Source organism: Typopeltis vanoorti, chromosome 25 (assembly GCF_054136105.1).
Source record: "Typopeltis vanoorti isolate ZY-2024b chromosome 25, IOZ_Tvanoo_1.0, whole genome shotgun sequence".
NCBI classification, from domain to species: Eukaryota; Metazoa; Arthropoda; class Arachnida; order Uropygi; family Thelyphonidae; genus Typopeltis; species Typopeltis vanoorti.
Genome location: NC_143573.1, coordinates 48,263,730 through 48,286,497, shown reverse-complemented (window position 1 = coordinate 48,286,497; position 22,768 = coordinate 48,263,730). Strand labels below are relative to the sequence as shown.

The window sequence follows — 22,768 nt, the reverse complement described above, 5'->3', positions numbered from 1 at the left end:
AACTGTCATCACTCATCTTGCACTGCCTCCATAATGCTGCCTTCCAAACTGCACACTTCACCTCTTCATTCATGCATTTTACACCCACCTTATTTATCCTCCTGATCTTAGAATGCATTCAGGCATTGCTTCTGCCAGATAGTTCCAGAGCAGATCCTAAGCAGCATTGATCTCCTTTCCATCCAATTCCAGTTCCATGATATAGCTGTCTACTGAGCTTGTCATAATCAAAAGGTTTCATCATCATAATCTTTCTTCAGTCCACTGCTGGACGAATGCCTATCCATGCTGCTTCTATTTTAACCAGTCATGTGCATCTCTCCACCATAAATGTCCACAACATCTTGATATCTCATCATCCCATCTTACCACTGGTCTTCCTGGTTTTCGATAACCAGTTCATGGTGCCCATTCTATTGTTTTCCTTGTCCATCTGTTGTCAGACATTCTCATCACGTTCCTGCCCAGTGCCATTTATTGCCTTTTATTACTAAGGCAATGTCTATTACCTTTGTTTGCCTCCTTATCCAAGTATTATTCATTTTATCTAACTGGGTTATTCCCAAAATGGCTCTTTGTATTGTTTTCAGTTTCTCTAGATGTTTTTTAGTCAGATTCCATGTTTCGCTGCCATAGGTCATTGTAGGGAGTACACGCTGGTTGTAGATCTTTCTTTTTAGGCAGTTTGGTAAATTGCTTTTAAATATCTCTCTATAATGATTAAATTCTTTCCATCCTGCTGTTATTCTAGTTGAAATTTCATTAACACATTCATGGTTGTTTGTAATGATTTGTCCTAGATATTTGTATGAATTCACTATTTCAATCTGTCTTTGTTTATTTCAGTTTGTTTTTATGTTTGGAAGAATTTCTGCTGTACATTATTTTTGATTTATCCATTCTTTATTTGTAGCCCTATATCCAGACTTACTTCATTTAATGCTGTTAGAATGATATCATCATCAAATTGTATATTCAGTCTTCAATTCTCCCAGTTCAATTTTCTCATAGCATATTCAAGGACTGTAACAAATAATTTTGGTGAGATAAAGTCTCCCTGTGACCGATTGAATGCATTCGAAATGTGGTGCTTGAGAAAAATGAATGTATCAGCTGGACTGAAAGAATGAACAATGAAGAGGTTCTTAAAAGATTCAAGGTGAAAAGAGACTATATGGCTAGTGTCCAAAGAAGAAAAGTAGCGTTTGCAGGACATTTGATGAGGGGTTCTTCTGGTGAGCTCTCCAGAATAGTATTGGAGGGGATGGTGGAGGGAAGGAGAGGAAAAGGAAGACCCCCAACTGCAATGGAAAGATAACATCAAAGACTGGACGGGCAAGTGTCTTACAGAAGCAAGAGATAGAGAAGCATGGAAGTGGACTGTTCATCAGCTGCAAAAGATTTAGAAAGTCTCCCTGTCTGACTCCTCTTTTTATTTCTATTCCTCTTTCTTCTGCATTTAAATTTATTACTGATGAACCTCTCTCATTTATATGACTTAGTATGTTAATATAAATATCATCTGTTACTATATGCTTTAAAGCTTCAAACATTTTGCAAAAGTTATTGAGTCAAACGCTTTTTATAATCTATGAAAGCCAAAGAAATTGGTATATTATATTCCTCCCCATTACTTGATTTAAAGCTTGTAAATGATCTAAAGTTGAGAAGGATGCTCTAAAACCTGCGTGTTCTTTTGGTTGATGAAAATTTAATATACTGTTTATTCTGCCATCTATAATTTCTTATGTAGGATATTTTTCCAGTATTCCAACTTTTAGGAGTCCTTCCTGTTCTTAAACACTCGCTAGTTTTATGTGCAAGAGATCGCCTTCATTTTTTAACATTTCTATTAGTATTCTATCAAGTCCAGGTGCCATTTCATTTTTTATCATTTTTGACTGTAAATTCATTATAGTATTCAGTATCCTTTTCTCTATTACTTTATCTTCATTTGTATATAATTCTTGTTAAAAATTATCTATAATCTCCAACATGTTTGTTCTGTTTGTAATCAGTATTCCATTTTCATCTTTTACACATGTCATATAAAAATTACCTGCATTATCAAGAAATTTTCTTGTTTTCTTTATATTACTGTTGTTTTCTATTGCTGTTCTTATCATTTTTGTATTGAAATGTCTTATATCCTCTCTTATCTTTTTCCTGATTGTTTTGCAAAGTTCACTGTATTCTATGTTTTTTTACACCACGTGCATCTTGCTTCATGTTTCTTCTTTTTTCTATCATATCTTTAGTTTTCCTTTTTAATTTGTCTTTATGCTCCTCATGCAACTAACTGTTATCACTCATCTTGTACTATCTCCATAATGCCTTCTTCTTTCAAATTGCATACTTCACCTCTTCCACATATGTCTCTTTCTTACAGCTGTTGTTTTCTATTGCTGTTCTTATATATTTTTATATTGAATATTGAATTATATTGAATTTTTATATTGAATATTGAATTATATTGAATTTTTATATTGAATTGTCTTATATCCTCTCTTATCTTTTTCCTGATTGTTTTGCAAAGTTCACTATATTCTATGTTTCTTACACCACATGCATCTTGCTTCATGTTTCTTCTTTTTTCTATTAGATCTTTAGTTTCCCTTTTTAATTTGTCTTTATGCTCCTCATGCAACTAACTGTTATCACTCATCTTGTACTATCTCCATAATGCCTTCTTCTTTCAAATTGCATACTTCACCTCTTCCACATATGTCTCTTTCTTACAGCTGTTGTTTTCTATTGCTGTTCTTATATATTTTTATATTGAATATTGAATTATATTGAATTTTTATATTGAATATTGAATTATATTGAATTTTTATATTGAATTGTCTTATATCCTCTCTTATCTTTTTCCTGATTGTTTTGCAAAGTTCACTATATTCTATGTTTCTTACACCACATGCATCTTGCTTCATGTTTCTTCTTTTTTCTATTAGATCTTTAGTTTCCCTTTTTAATTTGTCTTTATGCTCCTCATGCAACTAACTGTTATCACTCATCTTGTACTATCTCCATAATGCCTTCTTCTTTCAAATTGCATACTTCACCTCTTCCACATATGTCTCTTTCTTACAGAAGTCCTGATATGGCCACCACTCAAGTAATCATTTCATGGTTGCTTTCACCAACAGGAAGATTTGACACCTCATTGTCAATAACATCCTCTGATAAGATAATCAAATCTGCCTTGATCTTTGTGTATTATCTATTATGTACTGCCTAAGGTAGTTGCTCCTCGAAAACTTCAATAGCTCTGTTTGATACAAAATTTTATAAAAATGTTATAAATTTTATAATTATTTTATAAAAAATAACACTGAGTGTGGTATGTGTGTGTGTTTTTTATGCAGTGTTTGATTGTATTTTAAGTGACTGTAGAATAGATAAGAATAAAAACCTATCCCTCAGTTTATTTTTTTTTTTCGCTACAATAGCAAACAAATTAATCCAAACAAGCTAAATTTTTGTTAAGTTTTTGGTTTTGGTTTGGTTTTTGCTTCAGTTCACAATAGTTTTGGTTTTAGTTTTCTATTTTTGTTTTTGGTTTTAGTTCACTATTTTTGTCAAGTGTTGCATGTTTTAACTGTCTCTATGATGTTTATTAATAGTGTTGTGTGTTTTTAATAGTGTAAACAAGTTGACATTTGTAGCATTTTATTCATTTTGTATAGCTATAAAATGGATGCATCTCCAAGAAAGTGTTCCAAAATATGTACTCTTTCTCAGCACACATTCATGACTCAAAGACAAATTGCCAGTGAGTGTAGTGTTGGTTTGGGTACTGTAAATGTGATTTTAAATAGGTTTAGAGAGACAAGTACCTTTTCTCCTGACAGAAAAGTAAAATTTGGGCAAAAAAGGAAAACTACACTTACTCAAGATATTTTACCAGTTAGGAAAAGCAAAATGAATCCAAGATTCTCTGCCATAGACTTAAATAGAGACTTGGCAGCTAGTGGGATTAATGTTTCTGACATGACAGTCTGTCGAAGATTGTTGGAAGCGGGGAGGACTGTTCACAAACCAAAAAGGAAACAACTGTTGACAAAGGCTATGCATGAAAAGAGGCTCCAGTGGACAAAAGTGTACAAAGGTTAGACTGTTGAGAAGTGTAAGAAGGTGATATTCTCAGATGAGTCATTTCTTCGTCCAAGGAGAGTGAGTACCCTATGTTCGCAAATCAGTGACTGAGAAGACTTCTCCCACCCACCTTCAACAAGCTCCTAAACACCCAACTAAAAAGATATTCTTTTTAGTTGGGTGTTTAGGAGTTGACAGTATGATGAAAAGTGACCAATATATAAAAATATTGGAGAAAAGAGTGTTCCCACAGATCCAAAGACAAAACTCATCTTCCAACAGGATCTTGCTTCATGCCACACTTCAAAAAAAGTGAAAGAGTTACTCAAAATCACAACGTCAATATCCAGTTTCTTCAGTTACCAGGTAACTCTCCTGACATTAACCCAATAGAAAATTTTTGAGTCATAGTGAAAAAGAGACTTGGAAAATTAAAGTGTGATACAAAGGATAACTTAATATGATCCATTATAAAAGTATTGTTTCAAGATGCATAAATAAGAAAAATGTGTTCTGCATTGGTAGAATCGATGCCTAAGAAAATTAATGATTTATTAGGAATAGAGGAGGACATATAAATTATTAGGCAAAGTTGGAGTTTAATTTTTGTACTTATTTTCTTGCAAAATTAAAATTTTTCTTTAAAATGTGAGTGTTCGGACTAATTTGTTCGCTACTGTATATATAAAATCATTGCAAGTTCAATGAATTATTGATAATTAGAATAGAACACAAATTTTCTTTCTCTGGATTTCACATCTTACCTTCACCTTGCTCCCAAAGCACCACTTAATTATTTAAAAAATAATTAAGTGGTGCTTAGTGGTGAAAAAACAACAACAAAAACCTTCATTTGTAGAAAATAAGAGCTGTTACAGTGGTTTATATTATGTGGTACTTTGATGTTGCTAGAGTTGGAGAACACTATTGATTGTAATAATTGCTTTGTTTTCTTTTTCTGGTTTTGTAAATAATATTGGATGATATAATCATCCCTATACCCCTGAATAAAGTTTTTAAGTCTCTATAGTATGTTTGGTGTGGTATATACATGTATCACTCACAATGCATAAAAAACAGAGGAGAAATAGCTTAATGTAATTTAATGAAATTTAATATTTAGGATCTATTTTAAAATTTATCATTTGAATTTTGATTTCATTCAAATCATTTTTAGTATCAAAATTAAGTAAAACTGTGCAATATTAAATGTTATGCATTGAAAAACTGTCTTCAATATACATAAGTCATAAAACAGCTTGGCATGCAGTTATGATAATGAATGACATTATTGCATAATGTAGTAATGATTTTCACAAATCATTTCTCCTTGTTTTAATATTATATATCCTGTTTTTTATAAATGCTAGTTCAAATCAATCATAGCTGAAAGGTATAGCATGAGTGTTTTATTGACTTTTTTCTCCCCTATATAGGAGAAGTTCAACAAAAAACTGATTGGCACCGTATTAGTGTCTTTAAGCCATATCTCCGCAACACCGTTTATCAGCATTTGAAAAAAGGGTAAGTAATCTTATTTAATCAGGTTTATTGAAGGCAAAGCATCCCATCTCTGTTTTTTTTTTTTAACGCTAATTTTAAGTTTAACTCCGGATTCATCATGTTTAAAAGTGTCTTAATTTTCGCTTTTAAATTCACATGTTGAAGAGACATTTGAACTACTAAATCACATAGTTATTACAGCTTTATTGTTTCATTAAAACAATGCAGCAGGCATTCTAAAACATCATTTATTGTAGAAAATTACAGGCAAGTATATGTATGCTGATGACCTAGCAATCCTACATCAAGCTACCTCCTTTGCCAACCTGGAATCAACCTTGAACACAGACCTGAACATTCTGGAAGAGTACTTCAAGCAGTGGTACTTGAAGCCAAATCCAACAAACACTGTGTCCACAGTATTTCACCTGAACAATGAAGAGGTGAATCGACACTTCAACCTTTCTTTCTGTGGAAAAATGGTAGAACACGAGCCTCACCCGAAATACCTTGGAGTGAGCCTGGACAGAAGCCTAACCTATAAAAGGCACATCATCAACCTGTCCAACAAAATTAAAATGAGAAACAATATCATTTCAAGGCTTGCTGGAACAACCTGGGGTTGTGGTACAGAAGTCCTAAGGTCGTCTGCACTAGCCCTCGCATTCTCTGCAGCAGAATATTGTACCCCTGTCTGGGAAAGAAGTGCATACACTAACATTATAGACACCCAGCTAAACTCTACCATGCGCACAATTAGGGGGACAGTGAGAAGCACTCCTCTCTCTCCTAGCTGCCTGTCCTTTCTAACATTGCTCCACCAAACATATGGAGAAGACAAGCCTTGATTAAAGAATTTAATAAAGCAATCAGCAACCCACTCCTGCCCCTACACCAGACTCTCATAAATCCACCTAGTCTTTGCCTAAAATCTAGAAAGCCTCTCTGGTCCATGGACTCTTTAGCTGCCCTGCCATCAACATGACATGTGGAGAGAACACTGGTCCAACAATCTCCTAACAAATGGCTTCCTCGTAGAAGATCCCTGTGCTCTGCAGCCTGGTTTTGCTCTTCCTAGGAAGATTTGGTCATCAATCAACAGGATCAGAACTAACCAGGGCAGATGTGGCTACCTACTACATAAATGGGGGCTGTTAGACACCCTTATTGTGATTGTTCTCCCGTGGCTCAGACAATTACTCATATTGTGAACGGCCACCCAAGGCGCCAATTTTACGGTGATGGCCTACAGGACATCCACAAGGTGTGATGGACGAGGCCATGGATTGGTTTTCCAGACTGGACATTGACCTGTAGTTGTTCTGTTTTCCTTTTGCCATAAGAATAAATAAATGAATAAACGCAGCAGGCATTCTAAAACATCATTTATTTGAAAATTACAAGTACCTGCTTTTTTGTATCAATCCATACACAAGAGGTCTCAAGACCTATAACACAACATTGCCTACATGTGGACAAAGATGCAAAGCACACATTAACATCTGAACCTTAACAAAAATGATTGCCTTAAACAGGGCTGGTTCTAATAGGTGTGCAGGGCATTCATGCACACAGGCAGCCGATGGAATAAATTCGATATAGCCTATAGTTAATTTTAAAATATTGGCGATGAAATAGGAATGTAACATTGTTAAAACTTATGGCGGTGCTAACTTCAAAATATCTTCTTTGGGTTTCATTCTCTATCTCTTTAAAAACCTCACTCAACAAGGAATGTTCATTCAAGCAAAGTATAGTTTTGGCCTAGTTTTTTTGCTATGAAAAATGAAATTGCAATTTTTTGTTTTTTTTCTAGTACCTGTTATAAAATTACCACTGTCTTTCAGATAGACCTGACAGATGGAACAGATCAGAGTTTTTACGGAATCTGTACAGAAAGGCTTAAGTCAGTTTGGGTCATTACAACATTTATTTAATTATTCAAAAAGAGAAAAAATAATTTGTGCTTATTATTATTATTACCATTATTATTAATAATATTTTTTATTATATCTAGAGGCAGCATGTCTAAAGCCAAAAATTTGGCTCAGATATGTCGACAATATTTTTGCCATTTGGCCCCACTGCTGCGAAGCACTAAATACATTCCTTAGCCACCTAAACAACAACACAAACTTATCCAATTCACCATTGAAATGGAAAAAACAACTCTCTTCCGTTCCTAGACACACTCATCACACTTCTTTCCTCTGGCTGTCTCTCCTTCTCAGTCTACTGCAAACTTACACACACAGGCCAATACATGCACAAAAATTCTTACCACCACCACCACCCAACACAAAAACTAGGTGTCATAAGCACCCTTAAACACAGAGCTCAAACTATTTGCTCTAATGAACAAACTCTAAACCAGGAATACAAGATCATTAACCAAACATTTATAAAAAATGGATACAGTAAAAAAACTATTCACAAGATCCTCCACAAAGATACCAGTAAGAACAGAAAAGATTTCAGGAATGCTATTGCCATTCCTTATGTTAAAGGCATTTCTGAAAAAATAGACAGAACACCACACAAATACAACATTAAAACCATCTTTAAACCCCCGAATAAGTTAAGATATGTACTCAGTTCTTCTAAAGATCCTCTTCCACACCTAGCCCATCCAGGGATATACAAAATACAATGCACATGTAACATACCATACATAGGGGAAACATGACGAACTATCCCAATTAGGCAAGACGAACACAAGCGACATATTAAATACCTCCATTTTGGAAAAACCAGCCTTTCTGACCACACACTCGAAACATACCACACAATTGATTGGAAAAATACCAAGTCCCTATGCTGCACCAAAACCTGGTTTGAGAGGAAGTTTAAAGAGTCATGAAATGCTCAAACATAACCCAAATCTCAGCAAAAATGATGGCCTAACCATTTCAAGAATGTGGAGGACCCATCTACAACCTGTATAACAACCTAAACAAGCTGAAGAAAAATCAGCTTGTTTAGGTTGTTATACAGGTTGTAGATGGGTTGTAGAAATTGCAAACTGAAGGAAATCATATTATAACAATCAGAACTGTACAAATCCAGAAGAATATTAATACATGAGGACTTGAGCAGTTTATTGTAGTTGTATTTTTTTTTATTTATTTATTTTTTTTTTATTATTATTATCGCTAGGCTATGAAAAAAATCAATTAACTATGTAGATTTAGTTTACTGGTATACAGGGCTAGAACATGTAGCTTGGTTCCATATACGCATGTATCCTTCTGATGATGACCTCAATTCAGGGTTGAAACGTCAAGTGTTATTTTATTAATAATTAGTAAAATAATCTTTTCAACATGTGAGTTTTTGTGTCCCTAAATTTATAAATATGAATGCTGATCACCATGTAACCTTAAAAGAAAGTTTTTTATTATATGTTTAGATATGTCGGATAGGAAAACTAAACGTCTGTCTGGTGCTTTTTATCGCAAAAGAAAGAATGAAAGTGATAAGGAAAAGGAAAAAATATGAGGATCCATACTGAAATATGTAAAGTTAGGCGAAGATAACTGAACGACATCAATCACTTCAGAACCTTTTCCAGATAGTAACGGCGAAATCAAAGTGAAATGTGAAAAATCAAATGAAAAGTTCGAATTTCGTTCAGAACTGTGCCAGGAGGAAGAGTCAACGCCTCAATCAAGCTGTGCGGATAATTTACAAAGTAGGCCTTCTGGTAATTATGCTGAATTCACGACAGAATGTGATTTAGGGGATCCTTGTACCTGGCCATCTATTGTTAATAATTGGTTATTAGAACTCATAATTCATAATTCTGTAACACCTCAAAATATAAACTTTATTAAAGATAACAATGGAAAATCATTTTTCACGTCGCAGTTTGTAAGACTCTTACCTAATGGCGAAAAAGTTCAAAGAACTTGGTTAATCTATTCTGAAAAATCCAATAGTGTGTAGGGGTGCTTAAGGGTCAAAGCTGTATAACTGAGAGGAGACCTCCACATAGCCTTTAAAGGAATGCGGAGAACCGACCAGGGCTTCTGACCTAATGTCCAATCCTCACCTTCTCGTGGTGCACCCTGTTGGGTATCTACTTTGATACTGAACGAACGAGGATGGGCTGGCAATTTGGGATTTAGCTGACCAAATTGTATTCTTATTGGTTAAACCAAAATAAAAAATGATGGTACAACATGATAAAATTTCATGCCGGCTGAGGCGTCGCCCGGTTAAACAAGGCCCCCGTTGTTTTCGCCAGGGAACCAGGGCGAACAGCGAAAAGTCAGCTACTGGAACAAATCTGAAAACAAACCCCAACTCAACATCACCAGAGTTAAAGATCGGTACTATCAATGTAAGAAGCCTGAATGGCAAAGAAATGGAGCTAGCTGAGGAATTAGATAAGTACCAGATCGACATAATAGGGGTGACTGAAACAAAAAAGACCAAAACTGGTGAGATCTTTCTGAGCAATAAATACAAAATGTTATATTCAGGCAATGACAATCAAGGAAAAGAAGGAGTAGCCATAGTATTCAACACAAAATACGAGGCTAATCTTCTTGAATGGCAGTCAGTCTCAAGTAGAGTAATGTGGGCAAATATGAGAATGGGGAACTGGACAATGAGACTTATTTGTGCCTATGGTCCCACAGAAGGTTCTACTAAGGTAGAAGTGGAGGAATTTTTTGCGGCTTTAGAAAAAGCAACTGACACAATGAAAAAGGAAAAGTTAGTCCTTGTTGGGGATCTAAATAGTAGAGTAGGAAATGATTGTGAGACATACAAAAATATTTTGGGAAAATTTGGAGAAAAGAGCAAAGCTAATAATAATGGCAAGTATCTGTTGGATTTCTGCTCAGGACATGGACTGGTTATTACTAACACCATGTTCCAACATAAAAATGTGCACAAATTCACATGGAGAGAAGAGGCTAGGAATAAGAAAAGTCTCATTGACTATGTTATTGTTGATTGTGATGTTTTCTCCCTGGTGCAGGACACCAGAGTGTACAGAGGATTTGAAATTGGAAGTGATCACTATTTAGTCTTGAGCAGGATAAAATTGAATTTCATATTGAAAAGAATAACATGTAAGAAAGTTTTAAAGCGAATAAAAGTTGAGCAGCTCTCAGATGTGAACTGAAGACTAAAATACAGAAATATTATTGAAAAGAAAATGAAAGAGTTTGAGAACAGGAATCAAGCCTTGGAGATTTAGTGGCAAACTCTGAAGGAAACATTGATTGATTCTGCCAGAGAGGCATGTGGTGAGGTTGTGTGCAAGGATAAAAAAATCAGAACTCCCTGGTGGACACAGGAAGTTAAAGAGGCAGTGAAGGAAAAGAAGAAAGCATATCAAAAGTTCCTGGCAAATAAGTCAGCTTTCACTCTTACAGAATACAGAGACAAATGTAAGAAAGCTAAACAGTGTGTAAAACTAGCTAAACAAAAGTCATGGGAGGACTTTTACAAGAATATAGAAAATAAATATCAAGAAGGTGGCAAAATATTCTGGAGGTTGTTGAAGAAGCTTAGGAATGGAGGAAAGAGTGCTGTAAAAGGAATTAGAGATGATAAAGGTGAAATGAAAACAGGAGAAAAAGATATCCTTGAAGTATGGAGTAATTACTTTGAAAAACTGCTAAATGAAACAAGTAGTGATGACAGCACAGTGATAAAAAACACTGACCAGGCATGCAGTCAGGAATACATATCCATACTTGAAGTAGAAAAAGCCATCAAAGGCTTGAAATGTGGAAAGGCAGCAGGAGTAGATGATATTCGACCAGAAATGCTGAAGTATGGTGGTATAAGAGTCTTACAGTGGCTGCACTGCATAGTTCAGAAAGCCTGGACAGAGGGACGAATTCCCGATGATTGGAGTAGAGCTCTCATAGTACCCATATATAAAAAGGGAAATAAAACTGAATGTGAGAATTACAGAGGTATTTCCCTACTGAGTGTTCCTGGCAAGATCTATGCAAGTATACTTGAGAAACGGTTGAGAAGAATTGTGGAAGAAAAGCTTGGTGAAGAACAAGCTGGATTCAGGCCAAATAGAGGCTGTCAGGATCAGATCTTCACTTTACGACAAATAGTCGAGAAAGCATGGGAATATAACAAAGATCTGTATTTAAGTTTTGTCGATTTGGAAAAGGCATATGACAAGGTGCCAAGAGAGAAGCTATTCAATACGCTGCAGTTATATGGTGTCAATGGGGCATTATATCAAGCAATACTTAGTCTTTATTTGAGTTGTGAGTCCGCAGTTAGAATTGAAGGAAGTACAGGAAGATGGTTTAATGTTAAATCTGGTGTGAGACAAGGATGTACATTATCCCCTCTGTTATTCATTATCTATATGGATCACATTACGAAGGAATGTGGTATTAAACCTGATATCAAAATTGGAGATGTTAATGTCAGCTCTTTGCTTTATGCGGATGATGTTATACTTCTAAATAAATCCGCTACAAGTCTGCAAGATTCTCTGACTAAATTGAATAGCTGTTGTAATAGATATGGTATGAAGGTCAGCAATAAAAAGACAAAGACAATGAAAATAGGCAGAATCATTGAAAATGTCAACTGTGTTGTGAATGGAGAACCGGTGGAACAAGTAAAACATTTCAGCTACTTAGGCACAATTTTTACTGAAGATGGTAAATTAAATATGGAAATAGACAACAGAATCAGCAAAGCTGGTATCGTGGGAAGTCAATTGAATAAATTCATATGGAATAAGAAAGAAATTAGTGGAACACTAAATTAGCTGTATACAAGACTGTGTTCAAACCAATTTTAACTTATGGATCGGAGAGCTGGGTCAGAAGTAAAACACTTGACCAAAGACTAGAGACCGCAGATATGAGAGTCCTGAGAAAGATTAGAGGCGTGAACAGATGGCATCAATGGCAATATCATATTAAAAATGAGGATATTAGGAAAGAACTTGACATTGTCAGCATCCAGGAATGCGTTAGCAGAGCTAATCTCAGATGGTATGGTCACTTAAATAGAATGGGAGAGGAAAGATTAGCAAAACAAGTGTTCTCTGCCAGGTTGGCAGGAAAACGACCCAGAGGAAGACCAAGATATAGGTGGATTGATACGGTACAAAGTGCCTTAGACGATAGAAATATAAGATCTGATAATGTTGGAGTCTTGACAAGTAACAGACTGGTTTGGAGGAAAATTGTAGATAGGAAGTTAGTGATGATGTAATTTTTTCATGTAGTACTGTCATATCCTGTACACCCCTTGAGGGTACATGGCAGGAATTTGATGATGATGATGATGATGATGATGTATTTTGCTTTAGTTGTAAGCTGTTTGCTTTAAAGAAAAACAAATTAACAGATAGTCAGGGGTTTTCAGATTGGCGACATTTGGCCACTAATTTATCACGACATGAAATGAATGTAGAACATATGCAAAATTGTGAAAAGTGATATGAATTAAAAACATGCCTTGACAACACTTGTACAATTGATAAAGAACAGCAATGGTATTTTGAATCTGAAAAAAATCATCAAAAGAATCGTTGTAATTGTACAATTTTTAGCAGGGCAGTTTTTCAGAGGTACATATAATAAATTATATGAAGCAAATAATGGAAATTTTTTAAAGGCAGTAGAAATGTTGACAAAATTTGACCTTATTATTTCACAGCATGTAAATAACATAACAGAATCTCAAAATTCTAGAAATCGTATACCCCATTACTTAGGCCATTCTTTTCAAAACGAAATTATATCTGTTTTAGCAAATGGCATTAAATCAAAAATTAAGGAATTTGTAAAAAAGCGAAATATTTTTCTATAATTCTCAACTGCACTCCAGATGCCAGTCATATTGAACAGATATCATTTGTAGTAAGAATTGTAAATATTGACACTTCTGACGTTGCAATTCAAGAATTATTTCTTGGATTTTATCCAGTTTCGGACACTACAGGGGGAAGGTTTATGTAATTATCTTTTAGGTGGACTCTTGATAGATTATGAGTTAAATATTCAAAATATGCGTGGACAAGGGTATGATAATGGGGCCAATATGCGTGGCAAGCATAATGGTTTGCAGAACAAAATTAGGAATATAAATCCTAGAGCCTTTTTTGTACCTTGTGCATCTCATTCTTTAAATCTTGTTGTAAATGATGCTACCAAAAAAATATTGGAAGCAGTTAATTTTTTTAACATTATCCAAGAATTGTATACATTTTTTTCTGCATCCGCTTATAGATGGGATATACTAAAAAGCAATATTCCTAAATTGACACTAAAGCCTATAAGTGATACTAGATGGGAGAGCAGAATAAAAGCGGTGCAACCTCTCAAATTGCAATTAAGTGAAGTCTTAAAAAGTTTAAATGATATATTAGCTGATAATTCCAGAGACATGAAAAAAAAACATACAGTTCAGTGTTTGTTTGATCAGATTGCTTCTTTCAAGTTCATTTGCTCAATTGTTATTATTATTATTATTATTATTATTACGGGCGACTCCAGGGAGTCCTTAGACTATCTTGGGAGGCCCTAAACATCATGTCCACACAACTATTTGACATTCTCACAGTATCTATCATACTTTGCTTGAACTACACTCACTGTCATAGCACCCACAACAGACTCTGGCAGCTTATTACACTCATTTACTACTCTAAAAGTAAAGAACCCAGCTCTAACACCCTTGCTAACCACACTCTTGCCCAGCTTCTATAGATGTCCCCTAGTTCTCCCACCACCAGTCCTGATCTCAAAAATATCCTCTGAATTAATCCTATAGAAACCTTTCAGCAATTTGAATGTCTCAATCATAGTATTACAGAAAGTGGTATTACAGAAACTGACCCATTAAAAAATTTGACATAAATTGCAAACTTGATGTCATCATTTCCAAATCTATTTATAGCTTTGAGAATTTTCCTCACATTACCCGTTAGTGTAGCATCAGGTGAAAGGAGCTTTACGAAACTCAAACTTATAAAAACATATTTAAGAACATCAATGACCCAAGAAAGGTTTAGTGATTTAGGATTGCTAGCAATAGAAAAGGATTTGTCTGAAAAATTAGAATTATCTAATGTTATTGATGAATTGGCAAATAAAAAAGCAAGAAGAGCAATGTTCTGACGTAATGATTGCATCTGTTTAATATAATTTATACATTCATTGTACTTTTTCTATTTTTATAAAATTAAAATAAATAGCCTACAGTATATAAAATATTTTATGAATTTTCCTTTGTCAATTAGGCTACATTATACTGTCATAAAAACATACTAATAGTAATATTCTGGGTTATGCTGTAAATTTATTTGCGATCTGCATTGTTATAGTAAGGCTACACTATTTGTTTTTTTTTTGAACATGTACAGCAGTGAATAGAACATATGCACAAGAATGGTGATATTCTGTACAAATTTTTTCTGTCAACGTGGCTATCACCATTCTTGCATATGTTCTATTCACTGCTGTACATGTTCAAAAAAAAAACAGTAGTGTAGCCTTACCCTCAAGGGCGGCCAATTATCTCTAGCATGCAGGCATCTAACAGTCTAAACCAGCCCTGGCCTTAAACCTCCATAATTTTCGGAAGTTACCTAAATAATGCTGCTCACTCGTGTTTCATAAAAATTGTAATTAATATTTAAATTTTATTTTATTTTATTCCTTGAAGTCTAATAATCTCTATGGAGTTAGCCTCCTGCAATTGATAGCACATATTAAGTCACATGCTTGCAATTCAATTGTCATTCTTTTTTGTGTTTATATCTTTTCTATTTTTATATCTTTTTTTTTTTTTGAAAATGGCTATAAAATGTAGTCAAAAATTCTGGAAAAAAAAATGAAATAAATTAATGTAAGTGGAATCCGTATTTATTTATTTTTATTCTGATGTCTTCTACTTATGTCTCAATTTTTAAATCTGTAAATATATTCAGTAGGCTCTCAATACCTGCTTTTCTTACTCTGCTCTGTTTCATATTTGATTTTCTATCTTCACTAAAACTTATTCTAAACAGCTAAAATGTTTTACTTGATGTAACCACTCAGGATGAGTTGATGTTTTTAATGGCCTGCCTATTTTCAGTCTGTCTTATTATTGCTGATTTTCATACAAAATTTATTATTATTAAATTTAGATAAGAATTCTGCAGATGTGTAATGGATTTATTGAAGAATATAATATCATCTGTATAAAGTACTGAGAGTAACATCTCCAGTTTTGATACCTTGGCCACTTTCCTTTGTAATGTGATCCATATAGATGTTGAATAACAATGCAGATAATATGCACTGTTGTCTTATACCTGATTTCACATTAGACCATCTTCATGGACTTAAACATAGACTATGTTGTTCAAAAGTTTGGCTTTTGAACAACATAGTCTATGTTTAAGGTGTACATAGACTATGTTGTTTTGTAAATATAACATTTGCCTCATATAAGTGTAGTGTTTTGAAGAGTTTTTCTATTGGCACCTTGTCATATATTTTTCTAGATCTACAAAAGTTAAATACAGATCCTTATGTTTCCATGATTTCTCAGCTATTTGTCTTAAAGTGAAAATCTGATCCTGACAACCCCTGCATATCCTGAACCCAACTTGTTCTCCATGTTGCCCTTCTGCAGTTTTCTTAATCTATTCTCAAGTATGTCTGCATAAATCTTACCTACACTATTCAGTGGTTTATAGACAATTCATCGTGGGCTTAAATTTATCGCAGGGAAAATTCATTGCGGAAAAAATTCGCTGAAAGCATTATTTGCTAGAAAATTGAAATGATATTGCATTGATACTGATATATGAAAAGTAAATGCAGTGCAAGATAAATTTCACAAAATATAGTTTTTTTTATGTATTTATGTATTATTTGTTTAGATTTTCATAATATTTTTATTCTTATACAATGAAAGTAATATTTTATTGATCAGCGAGTTTCCTAATTTCTGTTTCATATTAAAAAGTTGTAAATATTTTTAATTACTTAAATACTACAGGTTCTGCTGATGGAATATTAATATTTACAAAACTGGAATAGGTATAAGGAAAAAAACATCATATTTAAGAATATTTATTCTGCAAACTGTTCATTATATTTCTGCGCACTTAGACATCCATCCAAATGTGATATACGTGTGTGTGTGTGTGTGTGTGTGTGTGTATCTACCCTATATATATAAAATGATAAGCCTTTTTATGTAACGTTTTTTGTCAAGTTATTTGAAACGTTTTGAAACTCAGGGGCTACTCTGAGTGTCGAGTCATCAGAATTCAAGGAGAACCGGCCTACCAGTCCAGAACTTGGGGGGGGGGGGTACTGTAGGTGCCGGTGGGACCCCCCTTTCAAGTTTTCAAAATTTGAGTCATCAGAATTCAAGGAGAACCGGCCTACCAGTCCAGAACTCGGGGAGTTGGGCGCTGTAGGCACCAGGGGGACGGAAACCCCTTTCAATTTTTCAAAATTCAAGTCATCAGAATTCAAGGAGAACCGGCCTACCAGTCTGGAACTTGGGGATTTGGGTGCTCTAGGCACCAGGGGGGTGGAACTCCTTCGAGTTTTCAAAATTTGAGTCATCAGAATTCAAGGAGAACCAACGGAACCCCCCCCTTCAACTTTTCAAAATTCAAGTCATCAGATTTCAAGGAGAACCAGCCTACCAGTCCGGAACTCAGGGGATTGGGCACCATAGGTGCCAGGGGACGGAGCCCCCCCCCCCCTTCTGAAGACTCGACACTCAGGGGCTACTCTGAATGTCGAGTCTTTGAAATTCGAGTCATCAGAATTCAAGGAGAACTGGCCTACCAGTCCGGAACACGGGGAAGGGGCATAGGCGCCAGGGGGTGGATCGACCTAGTATATATATATGCATTAAGGGAAAGGCCACTATCCAGCCCGGTTTCGACCTTTATTAAGGTCTCTTCAGTGGGAACCGGAACCTGAGATGGATACCAAGGTTGAAGTAATGCAGAACTTTGAAGCAAAGTTCTTGTGGTAACTCGTATATTTACCTATACGAATTACCACAAGGTGATTTGACCTTATTAAATAAAAATCTCAGGATGAGAGAAAGATGTAGAAAGTTTTTTTACCTTGGGTATACTATACGTTAAAGATACCAAGAAATTTTATAAAGTTGGTTTTAATCCTATTTTCCCAAGTAAGCAAACAAGCAAATAAGCTAAGTTTGTACCTGAAGTATTTTCAGGTCTGAGGCAACTCGTGGTAAAGGTGGACTAAGCTCTGATCACTTGCCTTAGTATCTTCCATAATGCAAAACACATCTCCTTGCGGACATGTATGATGCTATGCATTAAGGGAAGGGCCACTATCCAGACCGGTTTTGACCTTTATTGAGGTGCATAGCATATACATGTCTGCAAGGAGATTTGCTTTGCATTATGGGAGATACTAAGGCAAGTGATCAGAGCTTAGTCCACCTTTACCACGAGTAGGTAACATGCATCATCATGATTTCTCAACTATCTGTCGTAAAGTGAAAATCTGATCCTGACAGCCTTTTTTTTTTTTCCTGAATCCTGCTTGTTCTTCACCAAGCTTCTCTTCCATAATGCTTCTCAACCGTTTCTCAAGTATACTTGCATATATCTTACCAGGAACACTCAGTAGAGAAATACCTCTGTAATTCTCACATTCAGTTTTATTTCCCTTTTTATATATTCGCAGCCTAAATGCAGCAATTGTGTGAGTTCACATAAAAATGTGCCTTGTCACTCCACAAGATTTGCCACAGCCATGCATCATCCACCTCCATTCGAGCTAAAACATCAGGACAAACTGCAGTCAAGTTCTGCATCACCATGAAGCAAAGCTTGAGTATGGGAGATCTTATCTTGTAGGGAAAAAACCTCAGCATTTGATGCAGGATTTTCCACACAGTCGAATGTGGCATGTCCAGTTGCCTTGATATTGCCCAAGCACTGCTGAACCCTTATGCGTTATTCATTCCATGTTCTACAACATCAGCTGCAACTTCATCATCTTGTTGAGGAATAATCCGCTTATGCCCTTGTCCTGGCCTCACTGCTAAAGATCACTATTTTCAAATCATGAAATCATTTTTCTAAGATTTGTTATTGTCATTGGACCTTTTCTCCTATCCTTCAAATTCCAGAATTCTCGAAGCATGGCGCATTAATGTTACCGCATTGTTGATAGTAAAGCTTGACTAGCAATACTCATTCTGGTAAGGTGAGATCCATAGCACTTCAGCGATATCAAAATGACATGAATACATCCATCAAATTCACGCCACACATCTATGAACTGCATATCATTCCTCCTGCACAATCTTCATATCCACTCATTGGCAATCATGGCTCTTCTTCTCAGTTCTGTCCTATCATACTAAGGCAGCAGACTCAGTCTTTACTATCTTACTCTTCATTTTTGTTTCTTCTAACAACTATCAATTAAATTTCATAATTTTTTTATTATTATTATTATTACGGGCGACTCCAGGGAGTCCTTAGACTCATCGAGGGAGGCCCTAAACATCATGTCCACACAACTATACAACATTCTCACAGTATCTATCATACCTTGCCTTGAACTCACTCACTGTCATAGCACCCACAACAGACTCTGGCAGCTTATTCCACTCATTTACCACTCTAAAAGTAAAGAACCCAGCTCTAACACCCTTGCTAACCACACTCTTTCCCAGTTTCTATAGGTGTCCCCCTCGTTCTCCCACTACCAGTCCTGATCTCAAAAATATCCTCTGAATTAATCCTATAGAAACCCTTTAGCAATTTGTATGTCTCAATCATATCTCCCCTTTTCTGCCTCTCAACCAATTTCTGCAACCCACAAATCTTCAACCTGTTCTCATAAGGTTTATTCCATAGACCTGCTATCATCTTGGTCACTTGCCTCTGGATTCTCTCCACCTCCTCTCCATCAAAAGAAACCTAGGTGACCAAATCTGGGCACAGTAGTCAAGATGAGGTCTTATCAAGGCTCGGTACAGAGGTATAATAACTTGCTTGTCTCTGCTCATCGAAGTATTTTTCAACAACCAAGTGAGTCGATGAGCTGATTTAGCCACTTTTGTAATGTGCCCCTAAACTTCATTTCCCTATCCACCAACACTCCCAAGTCCCTGGCCTCATCAATCTCCTGGAGTACAGTTCGACCAATGTGGTATAATACTGCTAATCTTTTCACCCCAAAATGCATAACCTTACATTTTGTCACATTAAATTGACATCCATTCTCCTTAGCTCGGAGCTCCAATCTATCCAAGTCGTCCTGCAAGATTTTGACATCTTCCGCATTCACTATTACCCTACCCGCCTTTGCATCATCAGCGAACAAATGAACTGTTCTTCTTAGATCCTTCCCTATATCATTAATGAACAAATTAAACAGCAGTGGTCCAAGAACAGAACCCTGCGGCACACCACTTGTCACAGGCTGTCTTTTGGACTCTATTCCTGAATAAACTACTCTCTGATATCTCTCCATCAACCACCCACCTATCCATCTCACCAGCCCTATATCCATTCCCATATGTTGTAGTTTACGGATTTGAAGTTCATTTTTATCATGCTCAGAACTAAATAGTGTTATAAACTCCTGCTTCAGAGCTCTTGTATAGAGCTTTGAAGCAGGTAGAAATAATGAGATTATGTTCTGTAAATAAAAACCCCAGTGGTGCTTAAGGGTGAAAGCTGTATAACCAAGAGGAGACCTCTACATAACCTTTAATGGAATGCGGAGAACCGACCAGGGCTTCTGACCTAATGTCCAATCCTCGCCTTCACGTGGTGCACCCTGTTGGGTATCTACCGGGATACTGAACGAACGAGGATGGGCTGGCAATTTGGGATTTACCCAACCAAATTGTATTCTTATTATCTTAAACCAATATAGAAAATGATGGTACAACATGACAAAATATCATGCCGGCTGGGGCATTGCCCGGTTAAACAAGGCCCCCCGTTGTTTTCGTTCGTTAGGGAACCAGGGCGAACAGTGAAAAGTCAGCTACTGGAACAAATCTGAAAGCACACCCCAACTCACCGTCACCAGACTTAAAGATCAGTACTATCAACATAAGAAGCCTGAATGGCAAAGAAATGGAGCTAACTGAGGAGTTAGATAATTACCAGATCGACATAATAGGGGTGACTGAAATGAAAAAGACAAAACTGGTGAGATCTTTCTGAGCAATAAATACAAAATGTTATATTCAAGAAATGACAATCAAGGAAAAGAGGGAGTAGCCATAGTATTCAACACAAAATACGAGGCTAATCTTCTTGAATGGCAGGCAGTCTCAAGTAGAGTAATGTGGGCTAATATCAGAATGGGGAATTGGACAATGAGACTTATTTGTGCATATGGTCCCACAGAAGGTTCTACTAAGGTAGAAGTGGAGGAATTTTTTGATGCTTTAGAAAAAGCAACTGACACAATGAAAAAGGAAAAGTTGGTCCTTGTTGGTGATAAATAGCAGAGTAGGAAATGATTGTGAGACATACAAAAACATTTTGGGAAAATTTGGAGAAATGAGCAAAGCTAATAATAATGGCAAATATCTGTTGGATTTCTGCTCAGGACATGGACTGGTTATTACTAACACCATGTTCCAACATAAAAATGTGCACAAATTCACATGGAGAGAAGAAGCAAGGAATAAGAAAAGTCTCATTGACTATGTTATTGTTGATAGTGATGTTTTCTCCCTGGTGCAGAACACCCGAGTGTGCAGAGGATTTGAAATTGGAAGTGATCACTATTTAGTCTTGAGCAGGATAAAATTGAATTTCATATTGGTGAAATTCAATTTTATCATAATATCAAAATAATAACATGTAAGAAAGTTTTAAAGCTAATAAAAGTTGAGCAACTCTCAGATGTGAACTGTAGACAAAAATACACAAAGATTATTGAAGAAAAAATGAGAGTTTGAGAATATGAACCAAACCATGGAGATTCAGTGGCAAGCCTAGAAGAAATCCCTGATTGATTCAGCAAGAGAGGCATGTGTTTAGGTAGTCTGCAAGGATAGAAAATTCAGAACTCCATGGTGGACACAGGAAGTTAAAGAGGAAGTGAAGGAAAAGAAGAAAGCATATCAAAAGTTCCTGGCAAATAAGTCAGCTTTTGCTCTTAGAGAATACAGAGACAAATTTAAGAAAGGGAAACACTGTATAATACTAACTAAACAAAAGGAGGACTTTGGCAAGAACATAGAAAATAAACATCAAGAAGATGGTAAGATATTCTGGAGGTTGTTGAAGAAGCTTAGAAATGGAGGAAAGAGTGCTGTAAAAGGAGTTAGAGATGATAAAGGTGATAGGAAAACGGGAGAAAAAAATATCCTTGAAGTATGGAGTAATTACTTTGTAAATTTGCTAAATGAAACAAGCAGTGATAGCACAGTGGTAAAAAACACTCAACAGGCATGCGGTCAGGAATACATATCCATATTTGAAGTAGAAAAAGCCATCAAAGGCTTGAAATGTGGAAAGGCAGCAGGAGTAGATGATATTCGACCAGAAATGCCGAAGTATGGTGGTATAAAAGTCTTACAGTGCATAGTTCAATCCTGCACTGCATAGTTCAGAAAGTCTGGACAGAGGGACGATTTCCAGATGATTGGAATAGAGCTCTCATAGTACCCATATATAAAAAGGAAAATAAAACTGAATGTGAGAATTACGGAAGTATTTCCCTACTGAGTGTTCCTGGCAAGATCTATGCAAGTATAGACCTTGAGAAACAGTTGAGAAGAATTGTGGAGGAAAAGCTTGGTGAAGAACAAGCTGGATTAAGGCCAAATAGAGGCTGTCAGGATCAGATCTTCACTTTACGACAAATAGTTGAAAAAGCATGGGAATATAACAAAGATCTGTATTTAAGTTTTGTCGATCTGGAAAAGGCATATGACAAGGTGCCAAGAGAGAAGCTATTCAATACACTACAGTTGTGTGGTGTCAATGGGGCATTATATCAAGCAATACTCAGTCTTTATGTGAGTTGTAAGTCAGCAGTTAGAATTGAAAGATGTACAGGAAGATGGGTTAATGTTAAATCTGGTGTGAGACAAGGATGTACATTATCCCCTCTGTTATTCATTATCTATGTGGATCACATTATGCAGGAAATTGTTGTTAAACATGGTATCAGAATTGGAG

At 35.8% G+C, this 22,768-nt stretch overlaps 1 protein-coding gene across 3 annotated transcripts in view; it reads left to right on the top strand.

Moving 5' to 3' along the window:
* LOC150092725 (single-stranded DNA-binding protein, mitochondrial-like) overlaps nucleotides 1–22,768 on the top strand; it is a 117,630-nt gene that overhangs the window by 71,132 nt on the left and 23,730 nt on the right. For all 3 annotated transcript variants that reach the window (XM_090414673.1, XM_090414674.1, XM_090414672.1), the window contains one exon: nucleotides 5,535–5,622. In XM_090414673.1, coding sequence (XP_090270799.1) covers nucleotides 5,535–5,622 — 88 coding nt within the window. The remainder of the gene's footprint in view (nucleotides 1–5,534; nucleotides 5,623–22,768) is intronic.